General features: G+C 41.8%; 1 protein-coding gene across 1 annotated transcript; it reads right to left on the reverse strand.

The window, feature by feature from the left end:
* Positions 1–2,697: 2,697 nt before the first annotated feature.
* Positions 2,698–12,339, reverse strand: LOC120925110 (vomeronasal type-2 receptor 26-like). Its single transcript, XM_040335983.1, has 5 exons — positions 12,172–12,339; positions 9,794–10,111; positions 9,640–9,750; positions 4,682–4,805; positions 2,698–3,664 (listed from the first exon to the last, which is right to left on the reverse strand). The coding sequence occupies exons 1-5, from the start codon at positions 12,337–12,339 to the stop codon at positions 2,751–2,753; spliced, it is 1,635 nt and encodes a 544-aa protein (XP_040191917.1). The 3' UTR covers positions 2,698–2,750.
* Positions 12,340–12,639: the final 300 nt, after the last annotated feature.

Here is a 12,639-nt window from a genome sequence, read left to right on the forward strand (position 1 = left end):
CAGTGCAAAACACATAAAGGTTCTCTTGGAGATCACAAAACAATCCCCTGAAGAAATCTCAGACTGTGAGGACCGAGATTCTCTCATCTGATGAAACCAAAATGGAAATGTTTGGCCTCAATTCTAAATGTTATGTCTGGAGGAAACCAAGCCGTGCTCATTACACATGTGTGATTTGTTTCGGTGTGAATACAAATTCTGACAAGTTTTTGGTTATTCGGAGATTTGGTTGTATCTGAATCTCTGAATAAAATTGTAACAAATAGTAACACATTTTGTTGAAATTCATTCAATTTAATTTTGTTTATTCATTTTGTAATAAATTCCAAATTTTCAGTCGGAACAGTGGAAAAATGATCGACTGATTGAAATTCTGTGTGAAGAATAGCTGGTTGTTAAGCAGCTTGCACGGGAAGCCGGCCACCTCGTCCTTAACAACCGATGACTCATCAGCTGTCAGCGGGCTTCCCCACCGACAGCTGAAATGTAAACAACAAAATGCCGGAAAAAGAAAAACATTTTAAAATAAATGGCTTGGGGTCCCCAAAAAACATACCAGGCCCTTATCCGAGCATGCAGCCCAGCAGGTCAGGAAAGAGCAAGTGCCACACCTCCCGACCCATACCAGACCACATGCCCTCAATATGTGGGGGTGCTTTGGGGTGGGGGGCTCTGATTTTGTCCCAATATAACCTAGCATCATGGAGCAATTCATCATTAATTTCCTAAAAGAAGCAATGTAGCCATTAATCAGGGCTCAGCACTCTGCTCTCCCCTCCTCCTGTGTACCTGATCTGTGTTTACATTAGATATTAGAAGTCTGGCAGGCTGTCAAGCATGGAAGGTGGGTCAGAATGAAACTACTTCTGCTGGAAACATTGAAGATTAATTACTCCACAGTGTCTGCACCTACAGAGGTGACTAGGAACTTATCTGAACATCCTGAGCCCATTCACTAGAATTAAGTGGGTATGGGCCACCCGACATACTGATCAACACTGAAAAAGTATGAATCTAACTTTGTGAAAGAGACAAGGAAGGAATCCAGCAGCACAATGAGATATAAGTAGAAATGTTCACAGAAATAATATTCAGAAATGCAAATTCATCAGGAAATTACATTCATCAGATATGTGTAACTGCCTAAGGACCCATACCACATACATATACTGCGGCAGGGCGGCCCTTAAACGCAAAACCACTTAACTGTATATTAATTTTGTCTTTAGGTCTTGGGTGCGTGTGCGCCGCCATAGACCTGCTCCCCTGTGATTGGACACAGTGGGAGCCAATCAGCGGGTATAGCAAAAATTCTGAGAGAGGCAGAACGACAGTCTGCCTATGTAAACAAGGCAGACTGCCGTTCTGTTAGTAAGGAAGACATAGATTTTGTGATAGACACAGATCTCTGTCTTTGTACAGTTAAACCATCCCCCACACAGTAAAAAAAAACACTCCCAGAGAACACATTTAACCCTTTGCTCACCCCTGATGTTAACTCCTTTCCTGCCAGTGTCATTAGTACAGTGACAGTGCATTGTTTTATCACTGATCACTGTATTGGTGTCACTGGTCTCCAAAAAGTGTCAATTAATGTCAGATTTTTTCTGCCGCAATGTCGCAGTCCCGATAATAATCGCTGATTGCCACCATTACTAGTGAAAAAAAGATTCCATAAATCCATCCCATAGTTTGTAGATGCTATAAAGTTTGTGCAAACCAATCAATATATGGTTATTGGGATTAATTACCAAAAATAGAATACATGTTGGCCTAAATTGATGAAGACATTTGATTGTATAATCAATTTTTTTATTGGATGTGTTTATAGAAGAATGTAAAAATATATACTTTTCAGAATTATTGTTTTTTTAGCGCAAAAAATAAAAACTGCAGAGGTGCTCAAATATCACCAAAATAAAGTTCTATATGTGGGGGAAAAATAGGAAAACATTTTTTATTTGGGTAAAGCGTCGCACGACCTCACAATTGTCAGCTAACGAAACACAGTGCGGTATTGCAAAAAATGGGCTGTTTAGGAAGGGGGGTGAACCTTCAAGAGCTGAAGTGGTTAATGGCCAAATATGTGTAGTCACCTGACCCTCACACCTATATGGGCTGATGTGTGTTTACAAGTGACAGTGAGGAGCGGAGGGTGAGAACTAGAATGGAGTTCCACATTCCGGCTATAAAACTGGGTTGGAGGGTCACATGTCAGGGCCTAGCGAGCCATATTCAGCCCGTGGGCCTTGTGTTTGATATCTGTGCTGTAGAGGGATGAATGATAATAGAAGGAAGACTGAAGCTGTTTCTGGTACTGCTGGTACTGGATTCCACTTGTACTGGCTGGTGATCTGGAATCTTTCTATTCTATCACTCTCCAATCAGTGTGTGAGGGCAAAGTGGGGGCAAGCTGCTATCTTCAGGTGTTGGTTACATTGTGTGATGCTTTGATTGGTCACAGGATATTATTTGTGATCAGCACTGTCCAATGGACAATGCAGTGACAGTACTTTGCTTGTGCATGCTGGGGGGCGTGTAAGAGCAAGAAAAAAATGAAGCTCTAAAATATCATCCAATCCTGTGACATCCACCTTCCATCCACTTATGTACAATAGGCAGACAGAAGGCAGTCAATGTCCCCAAAAATCATAATTCTGATGATGATGTCATTCATAATGATGATGATGGAAACAATATGACTGAATTTGTTTAATCTGATCTACAGCATTATACATTGAATCAATGTGTTACATTTCCATCATTCTCTTCCCCAGCATTGTCCCTCTTGTGTTCAGTTCAGGTTTGAAAAGTAAAATGTAGAGTTTTGGAGAAAACATACACAATAATATTCCAGCACTGGAGGTCAGTATGGCGAATATCTCCACAGCCACCATGTATTTCCCTCTGGTGCTCAGATAGGCCGGGATCATGGCAATCCAGACACTGCAGAACACCAGCATGCTGAAGGTGATGTACTTGGCCTCATTAAAACTGTCCGGTAATGTCCTCACCATGAAAGCCAGAAGAAAACTCACAGCTGCCAGAAACCCCATATAACCCAACATAGAGTAGAAGCCGATAACTGACCCTTCATTACACTGAATGATGATCTTCCCAGGATAGGAGTCCATGTCATACTCCTGAAATGGTGGAGAGATGGACAACCAGAGAATGCAATTCATAACCTGAATGGATGAGCAGAATAACATGACTGTATTGGGAAGTTTGACTCCCACCCATTTTCTACAAGAGCTTCCGGGTCTGGTGGCTTTAAAAGCAATGAAGACCATGATGGTTTTGGTGAGGATAGAAGATGCTGAGATGGTGAAGGGAACTCCAAAAGTGACTTGTTGCAGCATACAGGTAATATCCACAGGACGGCCAAGGAACAGGAATACAGAAAGGAAGCTCAGTATGAGGGAGAGGAGCAGAATGAAGCTGAGGTTCCGGTTATTGGCTCTGACTATGGGAGTGCTCCGAAACCAAACAAATAGTCCAAGTATAAGGAGAGATGTTGTAGCAAATATGACTGAAGTAATAGAAAAAAATAAAACTAGAATGTCCTCCTCGTATGATAAATACTCATTGACCTTGTCACTACAAATAGTTTTAGCTTTGTTAGGCCATTCATTTTCAGGACACTTCTTGCAGAGTTCACTGTCTGTAGAGTAAAAAGAAGTGAAAATAACATTAGGCACGGTATACCGAGAATGCAACTTTTTGACAGTTTTAGCCGCTTCAGTGTAATCAGTTTCCAGACTATTACTCTGTATTAATCATACGTCCTTTTTTTCCACAAATAGAGCTTTCTTTTGGTGGTATTTGATCACCTCTGCGGTTTTTATTTTTTGCGCTATAAACAAAGAATGACAATTTTGAACAAAATATTTTTTTTTTACTTTTTGCTATAATACATATTCAAATATATATATATATAAAAAAATGTATTCATAAGTTTAGGCCAATTTATATTCTTCTACATAGTTTTGATAAAAACAATTGCAATAGGGTATATTGATTGGTTTCTGCAAAACGTATTGTGTCTACAAACTATGGGGTAGATTTAGAGACTGTAATTGTTTTAATGTTTTTACTGGTAATGGCGATGATCTGCAATTTTTAGCATGACTGCGACATTGCAATGGACAAATCTGTCCTCAAATTATACTTTTTGAAGACCAGTGACAGTATTTCATTGATCAGTGCTATAAAAATGCACTGATCAATGTAAAAATGACACTGGCAGGGAAGGGGTTAACAGTAGGGGTTACTCAAGGGGTTACTCAAGGGGTTAACTGTATTTTTCATTTTTTTCTTGTGTTCTAATTGTAGGGGATGGACTGCCATGGACATGACAGAGATCACTGTTCCCGATCACTGGGAACAGTAGATCTCTGTCATGTCTCCTATCAGAATGGGGATCCGCCCTGTTTACAAAGGCGGATCCCCAATCTGCCTTTGTACTAGGCAATTGCAGGTCGCTTTCAGACACCAAGTCCACCCGACCCGCGGGCACGCTCCTGCACAAGCCAATGTACAGCTACAAAGATTAGAATAGGAGAGCCAACCTGCTGCCGTATAATGACCCCGGCTGGTCGGCTAGTGGTTAAACGTTTTTATTTTCTAATTTAATATCAGAATTTATACTTAAATTTACTTAAATTAACATAAATCTTACCAGATTGGTTTGATATTTCTCCTTCTGAACACGGAGCACAATTAAAACAACATGGGTGATATCCTTCTCTTATAGATTTTCTGAACCCCGGAAGACATTCCTCGGAGCATTGACCTCTTGGGACCTGACATAATATAGAAGGATATGATCTATTCAAGAGAAAAACTACAAATATAATAGTATAAGTAATCCAAGCTTCTGATGTATACAATGATGTACAATGCAAACCTTGGTGGAAACACATGGACCATTAAAGAAAGGTGGCCCTTCATTAGTCTGGATAGCACAGAATATGTTCTGATCCAGAAGACAGAAATAGACATCTAGGAGTACTAGCAGAATCATTTCATTAGAAAAGTTACACCAACAAAACTATCAGTACAGTATAAACGCTGCCTTAGAAACCCAAAGAGAAAATCTCCTACAATACAAAGAGAAGAAAACAAATAGCCGTGTACCTCTAGTAATCACATACAATCCGGCACTAGAAGGGATGAGAGAGATAATGAAATAGATGGAACCCATCATAACAGAGGACAGAACCCTGAAAGGAATATTCCAACAACCCCCAGTGCTGAGCAACCACCCAACCTCAGACATCAATTAATCAGCGAGAAGCTTCATTCTGAGGACCGGGAATCAAGTAAGGGAACAAAACCAACAAGTGCTGCAAATGTTGCAAACTATGCAGCCACATAAATGTATTAAACATCGTCACACAAACAAAAGGAGCCTTCAGTATTACAGGATCATACAGCTTGGCCTCCAGTAATGGGATGTACTTCATTCAGTGCAAGCATGGGTCATACATTGGTGAGACAGGACAGTTGTTACAATAAAAGAATGAATCTTTATAGACACAATAAAAGAACATAAAGAAGAGGATTACTGAGCACATGTGGGACATCATTTCCCACAACCCGACCATTCCATGGAAATTTTGGTTACTAAAGGAACTTTTTTTAAAAATACTCAGGAAATGAAAACCTTTTAACTGTGAATAAAAATTCTATATGACAAAAAAGGGAATGATCTGAATGTGGACCACAGTATTTTAAATCACTACCACGTGATTTTTTTTAACAAACTAAGCTTTATTGAGTTCCACACAAAATACAACATATAGGTATAAGTAGCATACTAGACATTAACATAAAACCCAATAGCAAAGAACAAATTGAGGACATTGATTTATGCAGCAGCACCAATTCACAATGCGACACAAAAATAAAAATAACAGAAAATAATAACATTGACACAGAGGGGGGCCTCTCGGGCGAGAGGCAGAGTCACAATCAGCAGTATAAATTATTAAAGAAGCAATATCACAATTAGCCTCAGTGATATATTGGGGACAACCTAAAGCCCTGTACACACGATCAGTCCATCCGATGACAACGGTCTGATGGACCGTTTTCATCGGTTAACCGATGAAGCTGACTGATAGCCAGTCGCGCCTACACACCATCGGTTAAAAAAACGATCGTCTCAGAATGCGGTGACGTAAAACACAACGACGTGCTGAAAAAAATAAATTTCAATGCTTCCAAGCATGCGTCGACTTGATTCTGAGCATGCATGGATTTTTAACCGATGGTTGTGCCTACTAACAATCATTTTTTTCTATCGGTTAGGAATCCATCAGTTAAATTTAAAACAAATTGGATTTTTTTAACCGATGGATAAATAACCAATGGCGCCCACACACGATCTGTTTAACCAATCGTGTGTATGCGGCCTAAGTGTTAATTTATACAATGGAGGGAGTAGGAGTCTAAGTTACCACTACAAAGTACAAGTCAATGGAGACTGTAGCCATCTGTCTAATGCCCCGTACACACGATCGGAATTTCTGATGGCTTAAAATCTGATGGAATTTTTCGTCGGAATTCCGTTCAGCCCAGGTTCACACTGGGTACGATTTCCTTCGATTTGAGATGCGATTTCACATGTGAAATCACATCTCAAATCGGCGGCATTTGCCACCAATTGTCAGCAATGACACTGTCCTAATCTGCCGCGCTGCACCGATTTCAAAAAGTAGTTCCTGTACTACTTTCTGTGATTTCGGCCCTTGATTTACATAGACATCTGTGCAGAAACCTGCACAGATGTCTCTTAAATCGCGGCCGAAATCGGGACTGCCAGCGGGAGTGAAATCGTGCGAGTTCAGCTGAACTTGCACGGCTTCACTCCCGCAGCCCAGTGTGAACCAGGGCTCAAGCTGTCTTGCATACACATTGTCAGACCAAATTCCCACTATCTAAAATGCGGTGACATAAAACAATACGACGAGACGAGAAAAATGAAGTTCAATGCTTCCGAGTGTGCATCGACTTGATTCTGACTTGATTCTGAGCATGCATGTGTTTTTTCTCCGTTGGAGTTGCACACAGACGATAGGAATTTCCTATTGTTTTTTTTATTCATTGGAAAAAGTCCAATGGGGCCCACACACAAACAGAAATTCCGATGAAAATAGTCCATCTGACTTTTTTCATCGGAAATTGCGATCGTGTGCACACGGCATTAAGATTTTGTTTTATTTGCCCGGACAGCCCCTATTGGTATAAATAACCTTTTTGTAAGGTAAATTGTTATATATTACATTAATCCAGGAGTGTGTTTATCCATATCGGAGTCCGGGAATAGACCCAACAAGCATTGTCTAGGATTAGTTGTCACTGGTGAGCCCATCTGACCATGAAGTTATTGGACAACTTGCGCCCAAAATCCTTGAATATGAGGACAATGCCAGAGTAAATGACCAAAGGTACCAGTGGAGATTAGACATTTGGGGCTTGGGGAGGGACAAAACTTAACCATAAGTTCTGGGGTAAGATATGATCTAGGACTAATGTATATTTAAGTAAGTCCTTTAGGAGACACTCATTTACCATCCTCCAACAAATCACTCCAATCTTCATTATCCAGTTAACCTGCCTCAGCTTCCCATCTAGGTTTGAGGGAGTGAGCACATTGGGATGCAGATGGGGTGATTAGCATATATTAGAATTCTGATATCAACTTACGGGGCTCATCACTGCTTATCATGGCCAAGGCATCTAGAGTAGACAGAATTGGGTAATTACCTCCAAACTGCACATGCAATGTATGATGCAGCTGGAGGTACCTAAACAACACGTGGTTCGGAAAAGTGACTGATTTTAGTTGGTCAAAGGCTTTGAGTCTACCATCATGAAAGACATGTGAAAGCATATATATACCCTTTGTGATCCAGACCTTTGGGTAGGGAATCTGTGAAATTTCACCCAGGTGTTTAATATACCACAATGGAGTATTGTTATGTAACATAGAGGAGTTCATTTTAGACACGGCCAGGTGCCAGATCCATTTGTGCTGGAAAAGGAGGCTAGAGTGGCTTGAAGAAACAAGGGAGCAACCCAGACCCCTCAGCAAATCACAGAACAGATGCAAGAGATGTGACTCAGGGACTTGACAGACCAGAGAGAGGTATCTATGGTTATCATATTTATCAAAATGGCAAAAGTGGGAGAGTTGTGCCTCTGGGTAATATAAACCAAAGTCAGGGATTGCCAATCCACCGAGAGACATTGGGTTTTTGAGGACCTTCCATGACAGCGTATGTCTACTGGCACCCCAGATAAAGGACTGTAACAAAATAGCCATAATTTTTAAGTATTTTAGTGGAATATACACTGGAGAGTGCCAGAGGACATATAAGATTTTAGGCAGTAAGATATTTTTTTTCAAGGCTTATCCGACCCATAACTCCCAATGGCAATTTTGCCCATATCTGAGTTTTACATGTAAGCAATAGTATTAGGGGCTCCACATTCGATAAATGAAGTCTGATATGGTCCTAGAGACCCGGATACCCAAATATTTAAAGGAATTGACTCACTGAGGACAGGGTTGTCTGATCCATTGATGAGTGAGTGAGTGAGAAACTTATATAGCGCAACACATGCAAACTGAATCTCCTCTGGGCGCTTAGTATCCAATTCACCTACTGTACATTTGCCTTTGATGGAGGGAAAACATCAGTCGGGAGGATTTGGGATTTACCCCAGTTGATTTTAAGACCTGAGAACCTAGAAAATTGTTCAATGATATGAAGTGCCGATGATAAGCAGGGACCTGAGTAAAAAATATATAAAATAATATAATCAGCATTGAGCCCCACTTTTTCCACTAAGGAACCAGAACACAGACCTTGAATTCCAGGGTGGGACCTAAATGACATAGTCTGGGGTTCAACTGGCATACAGTAAGTAAAGCCATTCTACTGAATCGAAAGCTTTGGCAGCATCAAGTGTGACTACCACCATGGAGTCAATTTAATTGTGAGAGGCCTAAAGATTCATAAATGGACGTCTGGTGTTAAAGGCTGTGTTCTTGGCCTGCATAAAACCTGTCTGATCTGGATGAATTAAAGACAAAATCACCTTGTTCAGACAAAGGGCTAGGACCTTGGCTAGTATTTTGATATCAGTTTGCAATAGGGAGATAGGCCTATATGACTCAGGATGAAGGGGGTCCTTTCTGGGCTTGGGTATTAGCACTATAAGAGCTTCACGTATGGAATCAGAAAGGGTAGAAGCCTCATATATATTGTGATAAAGTGGCAATGATTTAGGTACTAGAGGGTATAGAACTCAATAGGCAAGCCATCTAATCCCGGAGCCTTGGTCATGGCAAAGTGAGCCATAGCAAGCTATGTATCATCTACTGAAATAGGAGCCTCCAATATAACTTCCTGTGCCTTTGTCAATTTAGAGAAGGTAAGAGCATCCAAAAAGTCATGTCGAGTTTGGGCAGTGTAATCGACTTTAAATGTACAAATGTCCCCAAAAAAATGACAAACTCTCTTGTAATCATTTCTGGGTCTGTAATGAAACCATGTGGAGGTGATCTTAGCGCAATAACCACTGGGGGTCTGGAATCTATATGAGCCAGATGAGCTATAGATTTACCTGGGTGAGGTCCATGTTTAAAAATTCTTTGCTTATTGAAAAAAATGTTATGTCTAGACCACTCATAACACATCTGATATACAACTCGAATTTTGAGTCTAGTAAGATCATCTGCAGAGGGTAAAGTTTCATATAGCACCTCCAAAGAGGTTACCTGAGCTACTGCCTGAACATAGGAAGATTTAGAAGACTGCTTATATCTAGAGATGTGCTCTGTTAGTAGTAGACGGGCATATTTTTTAAATGCTTTCCATACCACCAGCGGGATTGCTGTGCCGGAATTAAAGTTAAAGAAAAACTTCCATTCTGTATTCAATTTATCTGTATCCGGTAATATAGATAACCAGAATGGATTCAGCCTCCAGTTTGGTGTAGAGGAACTAGTAAAAGGCGTTATGGTGACCCAATATGGGGCATGATCTGATAACAAACAGGAGCAGAATCCAGCCTTCTGTAGTCTTGAGATTAGCTGCTGGAAGAACAGAATAAAGTCAATTTGAGACAAAGTGGAATGAGGGGTAGAAAAACAGGAGTAAGCCTTTCGACTGGGATAGAGATGTATCCATGTATCTATAAGGGCAAAGTCCACCAATAGTCAACTAAATCCGGTCTTATGATATAGCTGTGGTGCTTGTGGCTCTAAGCCCATTCTATCCAGACTAGGATTGGCTACCATATTAACATCACTCAATCACAAAGCCGTGACAGATGGGTGTTGGGACATAAAATTAAAACCTTCACTTAAGATGGTAGTGTACACTGCATGGAGAGGACCTAGGAGACATGGGCCCCCTCCTCTACCGCCCTCCTCCCTGGCCTGGGGAACACCTCTTAGAGTGATCCGTGGCCTTGAGTGGCCCCTGCTCCCTACATGGACATACGGGACACAGCACATGGTGCAGCCAACATGGCGCCCGTTCCTCGTCCTGAAGGCCTCTGCTGCAGAATCTTCTGTGCTGCATCTATCACCTTTTAAGCTCCAACAAATGGACCCTGACTCTTCAGCAAGCATTGCACAGGCAGTGATGACTCTCCTGACCCACATTATAGCTGAGGACATGGATCAAGCTGTTCTTAAAGGACTAGAGCACCTTCATAATGAGCTTCAGGTCCAGAAAATCAAACAGAGGAGTGTATCTCCTCTATAGAAGATGATACTGCCGCTGTGTCTGTGGCTCTTGCCAGGCTATCCACAGTGCAAAAGGTGCTCCAGGATAAAGTGGACGACTTGGAAAATTGTTCCAGGTGCAACAACCTGCGCATAATAGGACTTCCAGAATTCTACTCTTCTTCCACGCTCACCACCATCTGCTCGACCAATAACAGTTAGGGCTATGCACCCCCTGCCTTGTGGAACGGGGTCATCGTATTGGTCATCAATCTGAATCATGATCCAACCCCCGGTCTGTAAATGTGAGATATCTTAGTTACATGGACAAGCATGCACTACTTCAAAAATTCCACCAAGCCCGCGCTCTGACCATTAATGATCAGCCACTGCTCCTCTTTGCAGATTACTCCATCAAAGTCATGCCCCAGCACAAGGCCTTCTCCGTGGTCTATTCCTCTACAACAGCCACATAAAATTTACACTGGCATGCCCAGCTATTCTGCATATACAACCTGCCACGAGAGCGGGTCGCATTCACTTTTGCATCTAAAGCTGAGCACTACCTTAACATCACACACCCTTCAGCCATCAATTCTTCCTCCCCTGGAAGATCTGCTCTGTCAACCATAAACCAGCAAGTCCTGAGAAACCTCCCTACACTGCTGATCACACATTCCTGATAATCAATACGGTTTGTGCCTATTGTCTCTTTATAGCTGCCTAGACTGTGCTATCTCATACATCTGAAGAACCGATCATCTGGAACATCATTTCCAGGGGAGACCCTCTCTCTATGTTAAGTCCTCACCACCTGCTGTTACTTTGCCTCATCTAGCGGACCTTATTAGCTGCCGCCCACAGCCTACTCTGATTTACTTAATGCACAAGATTGTTATCCCTACTTGCTTGTTGGCTTTCCTTTCTCCTTCCATCACCAACCCTTCCCTCCCCTACCTCTGCCCATTCTCCCTAATCATCCCACCTTCTATAGACCCCCCTCTTCCGGAGATGTTTCATGTCTACGAATACAGAGGATGCACTCTTTGACGGGGTATCTTGGGAGTGTGCACCATAGGTAAAAGAGTGAAGTCCCTGTTTTTTTTTCTGAAGGCTTACCCTCCTTTTTTTGTTGTTCACAATTTGTGTTTTATTGTGCTATCTTTTCTTGTTTTATCTCTAGGATTCTACCAAAGCTCTAGTGATGTTGGATCCAATGGGACAATGTCTGTGGTGATACCATCTCTGTTTGGGCTTCCTCATGTCCATCTGTCACAACAGCCATGGCTCCTTTGGATGTTGGGGTTCACCTAAAGGTAATATCATGGAATGTCAAGGGGTTACGCTCCCCTAGTAAGCGTATGCAAATTTTGAAACACCTCAAGCACTTGCAGGCAGTTGTGGCTCTCTTACAGGAGACTCACCTGACAGCCGATGATCTCTCTTGCTTTTGTAAACTGTGGGTAGGCAAGGTCTTTGGCTCCCCAGGTGTGGGACACAAATCTGGGGTTGCTATTCTTCTTCATAAGAACCTCCACCACATAATCAGGACCATTGAAACAGACTTGGTCGGTCGCAGACTTACCTTTCATCTAACTATTGCCTCTTGTGACATTGGTATTTCTAATGTCTATGCCCCCAACTCCCTGGGACATTCCTTTTTTCAATACTTTGCCTCTTGGGTCCTGCATGTTACTGAAACCTCCATATTATTGGTGGGGACTTTAATTCAGTCATGCACCTATCTGAGGATCGCACCCCAGGGCTTTGCAAATGAATCCCCTCAGCCAACACACCCACTATGATAGCTCATTCGATCTCCTCGCTCCACCTCACGGATATCTGGCATACTTCTCATCCCACTGATCTAGAATACACCTTTTTTTCCCATC

The sequence above is a fragment of the Rana temporaria genome, chromosome 1 (genome assembly GCF_905171775.1).
Source record: "Rana temporaria chromosome 1, aRanTem1.1, whole genome shotgun sequence".
NCBI classification, from domain to species: domain Eukaryota; kingdom Metazoa; phylum Chordata; class Amphibia; order Anura; family Ranidae; genus Rana; species Rana temporaria.

Excerpts from the sequence above, each read along its gene's own strand:
- LOC120925110 (XM_040335983.1), bottom strand. The coding sequence starts at position 12,339 with ATGAAAGGTAAGTCTGCGACCGACCAAGTCTGTTTCAATGGTCCTGAT. Across the intron at positions 9,751-9,793 it reads ATGTTCAGGCAGTAGCTCAG|ATGATCTTACTAGACTCAAA; the intron begins GTAACCTCTTTG and ends TACCCTCTGCAG. Across the intron at positions 3,665-4,681 it reads AGAAATATCAAACCAATCTG|ACAGTGAACTCTGCAAGAAG; the intron begins GTAAGATTTATG and ends TTTACTCTACAG.